Consider the following 19159-nt stretch of genomic DNA (forward strand, 5'->3'; position numbering starts at 1 on the left):
AGACAGACACAAGGTGGAGCTCCCTCTGTACCGTCCTGTCAGACACTCCCGGAGTCAGTCAGACACAAGGTGGAGCTCCCTCTGTACCGTCCTGTCACACACTCCCAGAGTCAGTAAGACACAAGGTGGAGATACCCCTGTACCGTCCTGTCACACACGCCCAGAGACAGTCAGACATAAGTTTGAGCTCCCTCTGTACCGTCCTGTCACACACTTCCAGAGTCAGACACAAGGTGGAGCTCCCTCTGTACTGTCCTATCACACATTCCCAGAGTCAGTAAGACACAAGGTGGAGCTCCCTCTGCAACGTCCTGTCACACACTCCTGGAGTCAGTCAGACACAAGGTGGAGCTCGACCTGTACCGTCCTGTCACACACTCCCAGAGACAGACAGACACAGAGTGGAGCTCCCTCTGTACCGACCGGTCACACACTCGCAGACTCAGACAGACACAAGGTGGAGCTCCCTCTGTACCGTCCTGTCACACACTCCCAGAGAGAAACAGACACAAGGTGGAGCTCCCTCTGTACCGTCCTGTCAGACACTTCTGGAGTCAGTCAGACACAAGGTGGAGCTCCCTCTGTACCGTCCTGTCATACACTCCCAGTGTCAGTCAGACACAAGGTGAAGCTCCCACTGTACCGTCCTGTCACACACTCCCAGAGACAGACAGACACAAAGTGGAGCTCCCTCTGTACCGACCGGTCACACACTCGCAGAGTCGGCCAGACACAAGGTGGAGCTCCCTCTGTACCGTCCTGTCACACACTCGCAGACTCAGACAGACACAAGGTGGAGCTCCCTCTGTACCGTCCTGTCACACACTCCCAGAGAGAAACAGACACAAGGTGGAGCTCCCTCTGTACCGTCCTGTCAGACACTTCTGGAGTCAGTCAGACACAAGGTGGAGCTCCCTCTGTACCGTCCTGTCATACACTCCCAGTGTCAGTCAGACACAAGCTGGAGCTCTCTCAGTACCGTCCTGTCACACACTCCCAGAGACAGACAGACACAAGGTGGTGCTCCCTCTGTACCGTCCTGTCACACACTCCCGGGGTCAGACACAGAGAGGAGCTGTTCTGATTGCGCTGGGAGAAATCGAGGGAAAACTGCTTTATGAAGGTCGTGATTTTCTTCGAAATTGGTTTGAAACGTCTCTTGAACATCTAAGTGAGCGGCTGGTTTAGTGTGGAAGCTTCGTTTGGAGTTTTACTGCCAGTTTGGACGGGGTTCATTGACGGCTGCGAACTGCGTAGCACCCAGCTGTGGCCGCTGATGACTCGCCAGGAGGCCGGGTCGCTCCAAAAACCGGAGACAAACGCCGCTGTTCCCTCACTGACATCGGGACAACCTCCTTCCATCTCTATCGTCGGGATTCTCGTTCGGTGTAGGAGCCAAAACTTCGTTTGAGACATCTCGACCTCTCACGGCCTGGAAGTTCTGCAGGACTAACGGAGCCTTTCCTGGCGTTGGAATTTCTGGCACTGAGCCAGCAAGGTACTGCCGAGTACAAACTTTTCCAGCCAGTTACTCAACTCGCTCCAGGACTTTATAAGCAGCACCACCACCGTATCTTTCTCGATTCGGACACAGACGTAATATGCCGGACCAGTCTACAGGGAGTCGCAGGCCTGCGGGGAGTTATGCAAAGGCGGCTACCTCTCCAGCCTTGGACAACGCCCTGTTTCGGTCGGTGAAAGTTGAACGCGGGGTGCAATGTATTTTGCGAACTGGAACTACCCTGGAAAAGTGCGCGGAGGCTATGGAGGACTTGTAGGGGAGAGATAGTGTTTTGGCCACCGAGAAAGAGTTCGGGAAGGCAGCGTTTTATCTGAGGAATGAGGAGTTGGTGCATCGGGCCCTCAGTAGAGGGATCACGGTGGAGAACATCTTTTTACAGATGGAGCTAGTGACGGCTCCCACACAACGCATCGTCCTTGGTCACGTAAAGCCTTTCGTCCCCAACGAGGACCTGCTTCCCGCACTAACACGCTTGGGGCAAGTACGGTCAGAAATAACTGCCGTCAGGCACAAATTCAAGAGACGCACCCTCCGTACCGTAATCTCTTTCCGGCAACAGGTATTCATGAAGCTGGAAAAGGAGGACGAAGTTGAGGGCCGGTTTACTGTCCGGAACGAGGGGGTAGATTATCAGGTGTATTGGAGCTCTGAGCGCCCACGGTGCCATGCGTGTGGGGAGGTGGGGCACTTTCGGAGGGATTGTCCGAACACCCGAAAACCCAGGGAGTCCACTTCGGGAACTAGTGCCCCAGCTACCTCTGCCCCTGATCCCATTCCTGCTCCTACATCTGTGCCGGCCCCTGCTCCTGCCCCTGACCCTGTCTCTAACCCTGTCCCTGTTCCTATGTCTGTTCCAGTCTCTGCTCCTACCCCTGTGGTTCAGGCGAGTGTTCCTGAGGCTACATGCAGGGAGGTTCAGGCGAGGGACGGGGTGGAGTCTGTGCGGGGAAGGAAAGCGAGGAAGAAATCCAAACACATGAAGAAGTCGGCCCCCGAGACCGCAGAGTTCACGCCCATTTGCCCTGAAGTGGAGCGGGAGGCTCGGGGAAGTGCACAGTCGGGTGGGGTGATGGAAGCGAAGAGTAACGCTCCATCGGTGAATCCCGCACCTGTGTGCTCCTCCGGCTTGAAGAGGAGAAGGGAATGTTCCCCCAAGAGGGCAGAGAGTGTAGATGAGGGGGAATCCCAGAAAGGGGTGGGAATCCGGGTGGAAGTTGTGTTTAACCCTGAATCCCCAGATGTAGCCACCAGTCCTGTGGTGGGTGGTGTGGTTGTGCATGAAGCTAGTGCTGGGCCTGTTTGCACAACTAAAACAGACCTGGAGCCCTCCACCCAGGACTTAGCGGTAAGCGCCTCTTTGGAGGGAAATGTATTAAGCAGTACAAGTGGAGAGGAGACCAGGCTCTCTCACAGTCAGCATCAGGCTGCCGGTGAATCCATTGGACCAGAACTGCTGGGGTCCCCTTCATACCTGTCTCCTGGGGAGGGTGATATACCCTGCATGCCGACCCCATCGACTAATGGCCTGCAGGGAGTCCCTTGGGATTTTCCCTCCATCGTCGCAACTGTGGACAAGACTGATGCGACGGTGGAGCGGGAAGGTATGAGGGAGGTACCCGCTGTGCAGTGTGGGTTACAGGGGCAGCCACCTTATACGACACATGAGGAGGAAGATGGGGAATCTGTCTGCAGTGAGGGGTTGGAGGGAGATTCTTTTGATAGCGAGACAATGGACATCCTCAGCCCTCCTGAAAAGTCCCCATTGATACCTGTGAAGGAGATCAGAGAGTTCATTCACTCCTCTGTGGGCGCAAAGCATCGGCCTAAACTAGCCTTGCTTCGCTGGCCTAGCGTGCCGAGGCTGGTGAAGTCCCTGCGAGTCATCCTCGGACGGAGGGGGAAAGGGAAGGGGAGGAAGAATGCTGTGTCAGGGAATGACAGACGGCAGCTGAAATCCTTCCTGGATGACCTGGTGAGGGACATCAAGGTCAGAAACAGCCTCGCTCCTTCGGGAGATGGTGGGTCACAGGGTAGCGATGGTAGCAGTCGGACCCGGAAAGCAAAGAATGCTCTTGGTTTTCTTCGGGGTAGTGCGGCTGAGGGCGCCACCGCTCTCAGTGGGAAGGGGACTGGTGCTGAGGCCTAGTGTGCTCCCGACATGAAACTTACCATAGCTAGTTTAAATGTAAACGGTAGCAGGGGCTCTCTCCGCAGATATAACAAACTCTCAGTCCTCAGGGATGGGAGATACGCGGTGAGTTTCCTGCAGGAAACCCATACCACCCCAGGGGACGAGTCCGCTTGGCTCCTGGAGTGGCAGGGCGGGGTCTACATGAGTCACCTTAGCTCCAACTCCAGCGGGGTGGCGATCCTGTTGGCCCCAACCTTCCGGCCAGAAATCGTAGGAGTCCAAGATGTTGTGCCCGGCCGTCTGCTCCACCTGGCTGTGCACCTCAATGGAGTACCGCTGCATTTTGTCAACGTGTATGCTCCGAGGCGCGGGGTGATGCAGACGCACCTATTCTGTCAGCTGTCCACCTTGCTGAGTTCCATCGATCCTGGGGACTGCGTCATCCTCGGGGGGGACTTCAACTGTACCCTTGAGGTGGAGGACCGCTCGGGCCTCCAACGCGACCCAGCATCGGCGAAAAAGTTAAAGGAGCTAGTCGGCTCCTTTGACTTGGTGGACAGCTGGCGGAATCTTCACCCCGACTCTAGCGCCTTCTCCGGAAGATCTAGAGAGGGGAGTTCCCGGATATACCGCCTGTATATCTCTCGGGCTTATGTCCCCCGCGTGTTGGCGTCCTCCATGCGGCCGGTGTCGTGCTCGGATCATCACCTTGTGTGGATGGAATTTACTCCTCTGCACCCTCGGGTGGGTTCCGGGTATTGGCACTTTAACAACCGGCTGCTGGAGGAGAGCCGATTCTGGGATTCATTCCGAGCGTTCTGGGCCACCTGGAGAGAGAGACGGAGAGAGTTCAGCTCCCTACGGCTGTGGTGGGATGTGGGCAAGGCCCACATCCGGTTTTTATGTCGGGAGTACACTAGGGGGTCGACAAAGAGGCGGGGCTCTGAGATTGAGCGGCTTGAGAGAGCGTTGCTTGACCTAGAGTCCCGTCTTGGTCCGACCGGTGGAGACCATCAAATGTGGCAGGAATACCAGGAGAAGAAGGACGCACTCAGGCATCTGCAGCTTCAGCAGTCCCGAGGTGCATATGTGAGGTCGCGGATCCAAATGCTGCAAGATTTGGACCGCGGCTCACCCTTCTTCTACTCGTTGGAGAAGTGGCGGGGAATTCAAAAGCAGCTGGTGGAGCTACTGGCTGCTGATGGCTCCTCCGTCACGGATCCTGACGAAATTATCAAAGAAGTCCACACTTTCTATCGGTCCTTATTCTCACCAGATCCGTCAAATGCAGGGGCGTGCAGTGAGGTCTGGGAAGATTTAGCAAAGGTCAGCCCAGAAGACGCAGCGCGTCTGGACGCTCCCCTGACTCGGGAGGATCTGTCTACTGCCCTTCGGCAACTCCGGAGGGGTAAATCCCCTGGCATAGATGGTCTGAGCGTGGAGTTCTATCAGGCTTTTTGGGATGTCCTGGGGGTCGATTACAGCCTTGTTCTATGGGAGAGCCTAGCCACCGGGGAAATGCCCCTCTCATGGCGGAGAGCTGTTGTGGTCCTGCTGCCCAAGAAGGGAGACCTTCGCCTGCTAAAGAACTGGCGCCCGGTCTCCCTCTTGTGCGCAGACCATAAGATCTTCGCCCGGGTAATGGCCAACCGTCTTGGTTTAGTACTGAGACAGGTGATTCACCCTGACCAATCTTACACGGTCCCGGGCCGCTCCATCCAGGACAATGTCCACCTAGTACGGGACCTGATCCACCTGCAGCAGGAGACTGGGTCCCGGGCAGCGTTTCTCTCCCTTGACCAGGAGAAGGCGTTTGACCGGGTAGACCACAGTTTCCTGGTGGGCACTCTGCAGGCCTTTGGACTCGGACCACATTTTGTGGCCCGAGTTCGGCTCCTATACTCTGCCGCGGAGTGCCTTGTTAAGGTCAATGGATCACTGGCAGCGCCCATTCCCTTCAGGAGAGGAATATGTCAGGGATGCCCCATGTCCGGTCAATTGTACACGATCTGTGTCGAGCCATTGCTAAGCCTCCTACGGCGAAGGCTGACGGGTCTGGTTCTGCGTGAACCGGACATGGAGGTCGTCCTGTCGGCCTACGCCGATGATGTACTCCTCATGATGACAGATCCCAATGACCTGCGGAGGATGCGCGAGTGCCAAGAAGTTTTCTCGGCAGCATCCTCCGCTAGGATCAACTGGGCGAAATGTTCCGGACTCTTAGTGGGTCAGTGGCAGGTGGACTCCCTGCCGGAGGAGATGAGAGCTTTTGAGTGGAGCACTAGACGTCTCCTCTATCTGGGAGTCTACCTGAGTCCTTCTGGGGAGACCTGGCTGGCGAACTGGCAGGACCTGGAGACGAAAGTCATGGCCCGGCTGGGGCGCTGGTCAGGCCTTCTCAGGGTGCTTTCCTATCGAGGCAGGGTGGTGGTCATAAACTAGCTGGTGGCCTCCATGTTGTGGTATCGGATGGTTACCTTGGCCCCTCCTGCCTCGTTTGTTGCGAGAATGCAGAGGAAGTTAGTGGACTTCTTCTGGGGCAACAGGAAACACTGGGTCTCTGCAGCGCTCTTGAGTCTCCCAGTGGGAGAGGGCGGACAGTCGCTGGTGTGCGTTCAAACGCGACTGGCGGCTCTCCACCTCAGGACTCTGCAGAGATTCCTGGACGCCGAGCACCCTCCCAGGTGGCACGTGTTGGCGACTTTCTTCCTCCGGAGGGGCTGCTGTCTTCACGAAGACATGCGGCTACCACCGGCGGGCGACAGCCGTACTGCTTTGCAGAGTCTGCCTGGCTTCTATAAGGACCTACTGAGGGTCTGGAAAATGGTCGCCTCAGGCCGGGAATCCCCTCCTCAGGCGGAGGGCGGGGTCCTGTCTGACCCTTGCCCTACCTCAGTGGATGTCAGTTTGGCTCAGTTGTGTGGACCGACTCAGGCCGAGCTGCTTGTCGGGCCCAGGCCCCGCAATCTTCTCCGAGAGCCGAGTCCACACAACTTGAGCCGTCTCCCATCAATACCCACAGTCCCATTCAGGGATGGAAGTAAGAGGTATTTGTATGGGCTGCTGCTCCACACCCTCCACTTCCTTGCCCTTGTCCACCGTCCCGACACACCATGGCGGTCGGTCTTTCCACCCGGAGGTGAGGAGGGTCCCCACTGGAAGTCCCTTTATGAGGGGGTTCATCCCATGCACCTGGGAGATCTCGGCTGGAGGGTGCTGCATAGAGCGGTGCCCTGCAATAAGTTTTTTAGTTTGTACATGGATCTCCCACCCGCATGCCACTTCTGCGGGCTGGAGGAGACCGTGTACCACATGTACATGGAGTGTGCGAGGCTGCAGCCTCTTTTTGCGTATTTGCGTGGGCTGCTTCTCGCCTTCTGGCTGCATTTTAGCCCCACCCTATTTATATATGGTCATCCAGTAAGGAAGGGGGCATGGAGGGATGAGGATGTCCTAGTCAACCTGCTCCTGGGGCTGGCGAAATCCGCCATCCGAGGGTCTTGGAAACGGGTAGCGGGAGGATCTCCCCGGGCAGACTGCCTGGCAATGTTTAGGGGGTATGTTCGTGCCCGGGTAAATATTGAAAAAGAACACGCGCAGTCCACGGCGACCTTAGAGGAGTTTCGAGACCGTTGGGCTCCGCGGGGTGTAAATGCCATCATGGATAGAGATGGCAACATTTTGGTGTAATGTCTATTGTCTATTTGTAGTGAAGTAACTGTGTTTGCCACTGATTTGTATATATTGTATAGCACCGATATTTGTAATAAAGGATTTTGTAAGAAAAAAAAAGAAAAAAAAAGTCAGACACAAGGTGGAGCTCCCTCTGTACCGTCCTGTCACACACTCGCAGAGTCAGTCAGACACAAGGTGGAGCTCCCTCTGTACCGTCCTGTCACACACTCCCAGGGTCAGACACAGAGAGGAGCTGTTCTGATTGCGCTGGGAGAAATCAAGGAAAACTGCTGTATTAAGGTTGTGAGCTACATTGGAGTTGGTTTGAAACGTCTCTTGGACATCCAAGTGAGCGGCTGGTTTAGAGTCAAAGCTTCGTTTGGAGTTTTTCTGCCAGTTTGGACGGGGTTCGTTGACGGCTGCTAACTGTGTAGCACCCAGCTGTGGCCGCTGGTGACTCGCCAGGAGGCCGGGTCGCTCCAGAAAACGGAGACAAACGCCGTTGTTCCCTCTCTGGCATCGCGACAACCTCCTTCCATCTCTATCGTCGGGATTCTCATTCGGTGTAGGAGCCGAAACATCGTTTGAGACGTCTCAACCTCTCATGGCCTAGAAGTTCTGCAGGACTAACAGAGCCTTTCCTGGCGTTGGAATTTCTGGCACTGGGCCAGCAAGGTACTGTCGAGTACAAACTTTTCCCGCCAGTTACTCAACTCGCTCCAGGACTTTATAAGCAGCACCACCACCGTATCTTTCTCGATTCGGACACAGACGTAATATGCTGGACCAGTCTACAGGGAGTCGCAGGCCTACGGGGAGTTATGCAAAGGCGGCTGCCTCTCCAGCCTCGGACATCGCCCTGTTTCGGTCGGTGAAAGTTGAACTCGGGGCGCAATGTATTTTGCAAACTGGAACTACCCTGGAAAAGTGCGCGGAGGCTATGGAGGACTTGTAGGGGAGAGATTGTGTGTTGGCCACTGAGAAAGAGTTCGGGAAGGCAGTGTTTTACCTGAGGAATGATGAGTTGGTGCATCACGGTGGAGAACATCTTTTTACAGATGCAGCTAGTGACAGCTCCCACACAACGCATCGTCCTCGGTCACGTAAAGCCTTTCATCCCCAATGAGGACCTGTTTCCCGCACTAACACGCTTGGGGCAAGTAACGTCAGAAATAACTGCCATCAAGCACAAATTCAAGAGACGCACCCTCCGTACCGTAATCTCTTTCCGGCGACAGGTATTCATGAAGCTGGAAAAGGAGGACGAAGTTGAGGGCCGGTTTACTGTCCGGCATGAGGGGATAGATTATCAGGTATATTGGAGCTCTGAGCGCCCACGGTGCCATGCGTGTGGGGAGGTGGGGCACTTTCGGAGGGACTGTCCGAACACCCGAAAACCCAGGGAGTCCACTTCGGGAACTAGTGCCCCAGCTACCTCTACCCCTGATCCCATTCCTGCTCCTACATCTGTACCGGCCCCTGCACCTGCCCCTGACCCTGTCTCTAACCCTGTCCCTGTTCCTACGTCTGTTCCAGTCACTGCTCCTGCCCGTGGTTCCGGCGAGTGTTCCTGAGGCTACGTGCAGGAAGGTTCAGGCGAGGGACGGGGTGGAGTCTGTGCGGGGAAGGAAAGCGAGGAAGAAATCCAAACACATGAAGAAGTCGGCCCCCGAGACCGCAGAGCTCACGCCCATTTGCCCTGAAGTGGAGCGGGAGGCTCGGGGAAGTGCACAGTCGGGTGGGGTGATGGAGGCAGGGAGTAACGCTCCATCAGTGAATCCCGCACCTGTATGCTCCTCCGGCTTGAAGAGGAGAAGGGACTGTTCCCTCAAGAGGGCAGGGAATGTAGATGAGGGGGAGTCCCAGAAAGGGGTGGGAATCTGGGTGGAAGTTGTGTCTAACCCTGAATCCCCAGATGTAGCCACCAGTCCTGTGGTGGGTGGTGTGGTTGTGCAGGAAGCTAGTGCTGGGCCTGTTTGCACAACTAAGACAGACCTGGAGCCCTCCACCCAGGACTTAGCAGTAAGCGCCTCCCTGGAGGGAAATGTATTAAACAGGACTAGCGGAGAGGAAACCAAGCTCTCTCACTGTCAGCATCAGGCTGCCGGTGAATCCCTTGGACCAGAGCTGCTGGGGTCCCCTGGGGAGGGTGATATAACCTGCATGCCGACCCCATCAACTAATGGCCTGCAGGGAGTCCCTGGGGATTTTCCCTCCATCGTCGCTACTGTGGATAAGACTGATGCGACGGTGGAGCGGGAAGGTATGAGGGAGGTACCCGCTGTGCAGTGTGGGTTACAGGGGCAGCCACCTTATACACCACATGAGGAGGAAGATGGGGCATCTGTCTGCAGTGAGGGGTTGGAGGGAGATTCTATTGATAGTGAGACAATGGACATCCTCACCCCTCCTGAAAAAACCCCATTGATACCTGTGGAGGAGATCAGAGAGTTTATTCACTCCTCCGTGGGTGCAAAGCATCGGCCTAAACTAGCCTCGCTTCGCTTCTCAGTGGGAAGGGGACTGGTGCTGAGGCCTAGTGTGCTCCCGATATGAAACTTACCATAGCTAGTTTAAATGTAAACGGTAGCAGGGGCTCTCTCCGCAGATATAACAAACTCTCAGTCCTCAGGGATGGGAGATACGCGGTGAGTTTCCTGCAGGAAACCCATACCACCCCAGGGGACGAGTCCGCTTGGCTCCTGGAGTGGCAGGGCGGGGTCTACATGAGTCACCTTAGCTCCAACTCTAGCGGGGTGGCGATCCTGTTGGCCCCAACCTTCCGGCCAGAAATCGTAGGAGTCCAAGATGTTGTGACCGGCCGTCTGCTCCACCTGGCTGTGCACCTCGATGGAGTACCGCTGCATTTTGTCAACGTGTATGCTCCGAGGCGCGGGGTGATGCAGACGCGCCTATTCTGTCAGCTGTCCACCTTGCTGAGTTCCATCGATCCTGGGGACTACGTCATCCTCGGGGGGGACTTCAACTGTACCCTTGAGGTGGAGGACCGCTCGGGCCTCCAATGCGACCCAGCATCGGCGAAAAAGTTAAAGGAGCTAGTCGGCTCCTTTGACTTGGTGGACAGCTGGCGGAATCTTCACCCCGACTCTAGCGCCTTCTCCAGAAGATCTAGAGAGGGGGGTTCCCGGATATACCGCCTGTATATCTCTCGGGCTTACGTCTCCCGCGTGTTGGCGTCCTCCATGCGGCCGGTGTCGTGCTCGGATCATCACCTTGTGTGGATGGAATTTACTCCTCTGCACCCTCGGGTGGGTTCCGGGTATTGGCACTTTAACAACCGGCTGCTGGAGGAGAGCCGATTCTGGGATTCATTCCGAGCGTTCTGGGCCACCTGGAGAGAGAGACGGAGAGAGTTCAGCTCCCTACGGCTGTGGTGGGATGTGGGCAAGGCCCACATCCGGTTTTTATGTCGGGAGTACACTAGGGGGTCGACAAAGAGGCGGGGCTCTGAGATTGAGCGGCTTGAGAGAGCGTTGCTTGACCTAGAGGCCCGTCTTGGTCCGACCGGTGGAGACCATCAAATGTGGCAGGAATACCAGGAGAAGAAGGACGCACTCAGGCATCTGCAGCTTCAGCAGTCCCGAGGTGCATATGTGAGGTCGCGGATCCAAATGCTGCAAGATTTGGACCGCGGCTCACCCTTCTTCTACTCGTTGGAGAAGTGGCGGGGAGTTCAAAATCAGCTGGTGGAGCTACTGGCTGCTGATGGCTCCTCCATCACGGATCCTGACGAAATTATCAAAGAAGTCCGCACTTTCTATCGGTCCTTATTCTCACCAGATCCGTCAAATGCAGGGGCGTGCAGTGAGGTCTGGGAAGATTTAGCAAAGGTCAGCCCAGAAGACGCAGCGCGTCTGGACGCTCCCCTGACTCGGGAGGATCTGTCTACTGCCCTTCGGCAACTCCGGAGGGGTAAATCCCCTGGCTTAGATGGTCTGAGTGTAGAGTTCTATCAGGCTTTTTGGGATGTCCTGGGGGTCGATTACAGCCTTGTTCTAGGGGAGAGCCTAGCCACCGGGGAAATGCCCCTCTCATGGCGGAGAGCTGTTGTGGTCCTGCTGCCCAAGAAGGGAGACCTTCGCCTGCTAAAGAACTGGCGCCCGGTCTCCCTCTTGTGCGCGGACTACAAGTTCTTTGCCCGGGCAATGGCCAACCGTCTTGGTTCAGTGCTGAGACAAGTGATCCATCCTGACCAATCTTACATGATCCCGGGCCGCTCCATCCAGGACAACGTCCACCTAGTACGGGACCTGATCCACCTGCAGCAGGAGACTGGGTCCTGGGCAGCGTTTCTCTCTCTTGACCAGGAGAAGGCGTTTGACCGGGTAGACCACAGTTTCCTGGTGGGCACTCTGCAGGCCTTTGGGCTCAGACCACATTTTGTGGCCCGAGATCGGCTCCTATACTCTGCCGCGGAGTGCCTTGTTAAGGTCAATGGATCACTGGCAGCGCCCATTCCCTTCAGGAGAGGAATATGTCAGGGATGCCCCATGTCCGGTCAATTGTACGCGATCTGTGTCGAGCCATTCCTGAGCCTCCTACGGCGAAGGCTGACAGGTCTGGTTCTGCATGAACCGGACATGGAGGTCGTCCTGTCGGCCTACGCCGATGATGTACTCCTCATGATGACAGATCCCAATGACCTGCGGAGGATGCGCGAGTGCCAAGAAGTTTTCTCGGCAGCATCCTCCGCTAGGATCAACTGGGCGAAATGTTCCGGACTCTTAGTGGGTCAGTGGCAGGTGGACTCCCTGCCGGAGGAGATGAGAGCTTTTGAGTGGAGCACTAGACGTCTCCTCTATCTGGGAGTCTACCTGAGTCCTTCTGGGGAGACCTGGCTGGCGAACTGGCAGGACCTGGAGACGAAAGTCATAAACCAGCTGGTGGCCTCCATGTTGTGGTATCGGATGGTCACCTTGGCCCCTCCTGCCCCGTTTGTTGCAAGAATGCAGAGGAAGTTAGTGGACTTCTTCTGGGGCAACAGGAAACACTGGGTCTCTGCAGCGGTCTTGAGTCTCCCAGTGGGAGAGGGCGGACAGTCGCTGGTGTGCGTTCAAACGCGACTGGCGGCTCTCCACCTCAGGACTCTGCAGAGATTCCTGGACACCGAGCACCATCCCAGGTGGCACGTATTGGCGACTTTCTTCCTCCGGAGGGGTTGCTGTCTTCTCGAAGACATGCAGCTACCACCGGCGGGCGACAGCCGTGCTGCTTTGCAGAGTCTGCCCGGCTTCTATAAGGACCTACTGAGAGTCTGGAACATGGTCGCCTCAGGCCGGGAATCCCCTCCTCAGGCGGAGGGCGGGGTCATGGCCGACCCTTGCCCTACCTCAGTGGGTGTCGGTGCGGCTCAGTTGTGTGGACCGACTCAGGCCGAGCTGCTTGTAGGGCCTAGACCCCGCAATCTTCTCCGAGAGCCGAGTCCACACAACTTGAGCCGTCTCCCATCAATACCCACAGTCCCATTCAGGGATGCAAGTAGGAGGTATTTGTATGGGCTGCTGCTCCACACCCTTCACTTCCTTGCCCTTGTCCACCGTCCCGACACGCCATGGCGATCGGTCTTTCCACCCGGAGGTGAGGAGGGTCCCCACTGGAAGTCCCTTTACGAGGGGGTTCTTCCCATGCACCTGGGGGATCTCGGCTGGAGGGTGCTGCATAGAGTGGTGCCCTGCAATAAGCTTTTTAGTTTGTACATGGATCTCCCACCCGCATGCCACTTCTGCGGGCTGGAGGAGACCGTGTACCACATGTACATGGAGTGTGCGAGGCTGCAGCCTCTTTTTGCGTATTTGCGTGGGCTGCTTCTCGCCTTCTGGCTGCATTTTAGCCCCACCCTATTTATATATGGTCATCCAGTAAGAAAGGGGACATGGAGGGATGAGGATGTCCTAGTCAACTTGCTCCTGGGCTGGCGAAATCCGCCATCCGAGGGTCTTGGAAACGGGTAGCGGGAGGATCTCCCCGGGCAGACTGCCTGGCAATGTTTAGAGGGTATGTTCGTGCCCGGGTAAATATTGAAAAAGAACACGCGCAGTCCACGGCGACCTTGGAGGAGTTTTGAGACCGTTGGGCTCCGCGGGGTGTAAATGCCATCGTGGATAGAGATGGCAACATTTTGGTGTAATGTCTATTGTCTATTTGTAGTGAAGTAATTGTGTTTGCCACTGTTTTGTATATATTTATAGCACCGATATTTGTAATAAAGGATTTTGTAATAAAAAAAAAGTCAGACTCAAGGTGGAGCTCCCCCTGTACCGTCCTGTCACACACTCCCAGTGTCAGTCAGACACGAGGTAGAACTCCCTCTGTACCGTCCTGTCACACACTCCCTGAGTCGGTCAGACACAAGGTGGAGTTCCCTCTGTACAGTCCTGTCACACACTCCCAGAGTCAGTCAGACACGAGGTAGAACTCCCTCTGTACCGTCCTGTCACACACTCCCTGAGTCGGTCAGACACAAGGTGGAGCTCCCTCTGTACAGTCCTGTCACACACTCCCAGAGTCAGTCAGACACATTGTGGAGCTCCCCCTGTACAGTCCTGTCACACACTCCCAGAGACAGACACAAGGTGGAGCTCCCTCTGTACCGTCCTGTCACACACTCCCACAGTCAGTCAGACACAAGGTGGAGCTCCCTCTGTACCATCCAGTCACACAATCCCAGACTCAGACACATTGGAGCTCCCTCTGTACCGTCCTGTCACACACTCCCAGAGTCAGACAGACACAAGGTGGAGCTCCCTCTGTACCGTCCTGTCACACACTCCCAGTGTCAGTCAGACACGAGGTAGAGCTCCCTCTCTACCGTCCTGTCACACACTCCCAGAGTCAGTCAGACAGAAGTTGGAGCTCCCTCTGTAACGTCCTGTCACACACTGCCAGAGTCAGTCAGAAACAAGGTGGAGCTCCCTCTGTACCGTCCTGTCACACACTCCCAGAGTCAGACACAAGGTGGAGCTCCCTCTGTACCATCCTGTCACACACTCCAACAGTCAGACACAAGGTGGAGCTCCCTCTATACAGACCTGTCACACACACCCCGTGTCAGTCAGACACAAGGTGGAGCTCCCTCTATACAGACCTGTCACACACTCCCAGTGTCAGTCAGACAGAAGGTGGAGCTCCCTCTGTACCGTCCTGTCACACACTCCCAGAGTCAGTCTGACACAAGGTGGAGCTCCCTCTGTACCGTCCTGTCACACACTCCCAGAGTCAGTCAGAAACAAGGTGGAGCTCCCTCCGTACCATCCTGTCACACACTCCCAGAGTCAGTCTGACACAAGGTGGAGCTCCCTCCGTACCGTCCTGTCACACACTCCCAGAGTCAGACACGAGGTAGAGCTCCCTCTCTACCGTCCTGTCACACACTCCCAGAGTCAGTCTGACACAAGGTGGAGCTCCCTCTGTACCGTCCTGTCACACACTCCCAGAGTCAGTCTGACACAAGGTGGAGCTCCCTCCGTACCGTCCTGTCACACACTCCCAGAGTCAGACACAAGGTGGAGCTCCCTCTGTACCGTCCTGTCACACACTCCCAGAGTCAGTCTGACACAAGGTGGAGCTCCCTCTGCACCGTCCTGTCACACACTCCCAGAGTCAGTCACACACAAGGTGGAGCTCCGTCTGTACCATCCTGCCTCACACTCCTAGAGTCAGTCAGACACAATGTGGAGCTCCCTCTGTACCGTCCTGTCACACACTCCCAGAGTCAGTCAGACACAAGGTGGAGCTCCCTCTGTACCGTCCTGTCACACACTCCAAGAATCAGTCCGACACAAGTTGGAGCTCCCTCTGTATCGTCCTGTCACACACTCCTACAGTCAGTCAGACACAATGTGGAACTCTCTCTGTACCGTCCTGTCACACACTCCAAGAATCAGTCCGACACAAGTTGGAGCTCCCTCTGTACCGTCCTGTCACACACTCCTACAGTCAGTCAGACACAATGTGGAGCTCCCTCTGTACCGTCCTGTCACACACTCCCAGAGTCAGTTACACACAAGGTAGAGCTCCCTCCACACCGTCCCATCACACACTCCCAGGGTTAGACATAGAGTGAAGCTCCGTCCACACCATCCCATCACATACTCCCAGGGTCAGACACAGAGTGAAACTCCCTTCACACCACCAATCACACACTCCCAGGGTCAGACATAGAGTGAAGTTCCCTCCACACCATCCCATCACACACTCCCAGGGTCGGTCACAGAGTGAAGCTCCCTCCACACCGTCCCATCACACCCTCCCGGGATCGGACACAGAGTGAAGCCCCCTCCACACAATCCTGTCACATTCACAGGGTAGGGGATAAATGCCATCATTGACAGGGACAGGAACATTTTAATTTAGTCTGAGTTACTGATCTTGTTAAAGTATCAAAGTTTCAAAATACATTTATTATCGAAAATTACACAACCTTGAGATTTATTTGCTTATAGGCAGCCACAAAGCAAGAAACCTGAATGAACCCAATTTTAAAAAAATAAAATAAAGACCAACACCCAATGTGTAGAGAAAGCGAAAAAACATAAATCATGCAAACTACAGAAGTCAGCAACAACATTCTGAACCAAAATGAGTCCTCAGATCCGACCAGCCCAGAGTGGGCCCAAAGCCTTGGTATCAGTTCATCCTATTAACTGGCATGGAGCACAGCAGCCGGGTTGTCTTCATAGCCTCGGTGCCATGGAGATGGGAGTGAATGTTGCCAGAGAGCGAGCAAAATCAGCTCTTGCCCTTGATCCCGACATCCTGTCTTTCCAGTCTATCTAGGCTGGCATTTAAATTGTCTAAACAGCGTATTGTACCTCGCACTAGGACCTGGGCGCCACTGCAGCGAAAGGCTCCGGGCCTGCACCAATCCGCCCAGAGGCTTGATCCAGACCCAGATCTCGCCACCCAGCCTGAAGCCGCTCTTAATTTCTCCGAATCGGCTGGGTGCCCAGAGCAATCCAACCTCACACCCAGGCCAGTTACACGGGCATCAGAACTCCTCTGCCTCGAATTCTCCTCACTGAATGGCTCACTCCATCTCCATTGATTCTGCAATGTACCAGCACAGCTCATCCCTCAAACTTGCTTCGCCTTCATCTGCTTCTTCATTGTTTTCGGTGATAATTTACCACAGTTTACTTCAGAAAAGGTGTTATTTGTAATGTTTTTAGTCAAATTTCTTTCTTTTTGAACTACCAGTGAGCTGTTCCATGCATTCAGTAGCACCATCTTAAACCGGAAGCATAGTCACTTCCATTATCTTTGCTTGTTGTGGTATTGTAGCATGGAATTTGTAATAAATGTATTTTTATAAAGAGCAGAGACAGCATGGCTGGAGAGAGTGAGGCTCCCTCTACGCCGTCCCGTCACACACGCAGAATTGGACACAGAGTGAAGCTCCCACTACTGTCCAATCATACTGTCCCAGGGTTAGGCACAGAATGAAGCTCCCTTTACACCGTCCCATCACACATGAGGATTAGACACAGAGTGAAGCTCCCACTACACTGTCCACTCACACTATCTCGGGGTTAGGTACAGAGTGAAGCTCTCTCCACACTATTCCAACACACACTCGCAGGGTTAAACACGAGTGAAGCTCCCACTATACTGTCCAATCATACTGTCCCAGAGTTAGACATAGAGTGAAGCTCCCTCTACACTTTCCCATCACTGTCTCCCAGGGAAGGGGCAACGTGGGTTAAATATAACTGTATAACAACTACAGCACGGAACTGGGCCATCTCAGCCCTTCTAGTCCGTATTGAACGCTTACTCTCACCTAGTCCCACTGACCTGCACTCAGCCCATAACCCTCCATTCCTTTCCTGTCCATATACCTATCCAATTTTACTTTAAATGACAATACCGAACCTGCCTCTACCACTTCTACTGGAAGCTTGTTCCACACAGCTACCACTCTCTGAGTACAGACAGACAGACAGACATACTTTATTGATACCGAGGGAAATTGGGTTTTGTTACAGTCGCACCAAGAATAGTGTAGAAATATAGCAATATAAAACCATAAATAATTAAATAATAAGTAAGATATGCCAAGTGGAAATAAGTCCAGGACAAGCCTATTGGCTCAGGGTGTCTGACACTCTGAGGGAGGAGTTGTAAAGTTTGATGGCCACAGGTAGGAATGACTTCCTATGACGCTCAGTGTTGCATCTCGGTGGAATGAGTCTCTGGCTGAACGTACTCCTGTGCCTAACCAGTACATTATGGAGTGGATGGGAGTCATTGTCCAAGATGGCATGCAACTTGGACAGCATCCTCTTTTCAGACACCACCATCAGAGAGTCCAGTTCCACCCCCACAACATCACTGGCCTTACGAATGAGTTTGTTGATTCTGTTGGTGTCTGCTACCCTCAGCCTGCTGCCCCAGCACACAACAGCAAACATGATAAAGAAATTCCCCCTTAAACTTTTGCCCCCTAACTCTCAACTCATGTCCTCTTGTTTGAATCTCCCCTACTCTCAATGGAAAAAAGCCTATCCACATCAACTCTATCTATCCCCCTCATAATTTTAAATACCTCTATCGTCCCCCCCTCAACCTTCTACGCTCCAAAGAATAAAGACCTAATTTGTTCAACCTTTCCCTGTAACTTAGGTGCTGAAACCCAGGTGACATTCCAGTAAATCTCCGTACTCTTTCTATTTTGTTGATAATAGATCAAAGCTCCGTCTGCACCATCACGTTACACACTCCATGGGTTAGTTACAGAGTACAGACTGTGCCATCAGGAACAGCATGGGTTAATGTGGACTGAAGTTCCCCCTCTGTCAAGCACACAGCTGTAGTACAGGTAAACGTATGGACAGGACTCACCTTTGGCTCCCCGAAGCACAAATCCAAATCCCTCACTGTCTTTCTTCTGCAGTAGCACCGTCTTCTCTTTGATGATATAGTCACTGCGAAAGGAGAACAGAAAGTGTCATGGGCTTTCCAAGGGCAGGCTGCTTGCGTCCACTTTATCACTGCCTGCCCCAAGACCACCCCTTCGCTGGGAGATCCCTTCCCAGACGCTGTGGAGCCCAGCTCAGTCCCGTCCCTGAGGCAGGAGTTAATTTTGATTTCAGGATTGAAAGGCTTATAAATGAGGAGCATTGATGGCTGTGGGCATGTACTCACTGGAATTCAGAAGAATGGGTGGTGGGGGGGGGATCTCATTGAAACCCACTGAATGTTGAAAAGCCTCGATGGAGTGGATGTGGAGAGGATGTTTGCTATGGTGGGGGAGTCTAAAACCAGAGGACACAGCCTCAGAATAGACAGGTGTCCATAGAATGGAGGTGAGGATAAATTTCTTTAACCAGAGAGTGGAGTATCGGTGGAATGCGTTGCCACAGGCGGCTGTGGAGGCCAAGTCATTGGGTAAATTTGAGGCAGAGGTTGACAGATTCTTGATTAGTCAAGGACTTAAGGGATACGGGGAGAAAGCAGGAGATTGGGGCTAAGAGGTAAATGGATCAGCCATGATGAAATGGCAGAGCAGACTCGATGGGCTGAATGGCTTAACTCTGCTCCTATATCTTCCGGTACCCCTTGCAACCTGCAGTTTAGTTTTTGCCTTTAGTTGGGTCATCTATACTTTTGCACATTGAGGATACACAGAATCTGACTTTGAAAATCAATCAAACATCTCTTGCCAATAATCCCTCGGATTCTTGAGTGGCGTTAATGCAAGGAAACATTCATTTTGCACCAAAGAGCAGCCCAAAAATCTCCGGTCATACACCCGGTTAGTGCAGTGACACAATCTCCTGTACACAGTCTCCCTTGGTATACGTGGTCAGTGT

General features: G+C 54.3%; 1 protein-coding gene across 3 annotated transcripts in view; it reads right to left on the reverse strand.

Annotated features, from left to right (window-relative positions):
- LOC140719351 (SH3 and multiple ankyrin repeat domains protein 1-like) overlaps positions 1–19159 on the reverse strand; it is a 512322-nt gene that overhangs the window by 258888 nt on the left and 234275 nt on the right. For all 3 annotated transcript variants that reach the window (XM_073033929.1, XM_073033930.1, XM_073033928.1), the window contains exon 15: positions 18189–18271. In XM_073033929.1, the coding sequence (XP_072890030.1) occupies positions 18189–18271 (83 nt within the window). The remainder of the gene's footprint in view (positions 1–18188; positions 18272–19159) is intronic.

This window comes from Hemitrygon akajei, chromosome 31, assembly GCF_048418815.1.
Source record: "Hemitrygon akajei chromosome 31, sHemAka1.3, whole genome shotgun sequence".
Taxonomy (NCBI): domain Eukaryota; kingdom Metazoa; phylum Chordata; class Chondrichthyes; order Myliobatiformes; family Dasyatidae; genus Hemitrygon; species Hemitrygon akajei.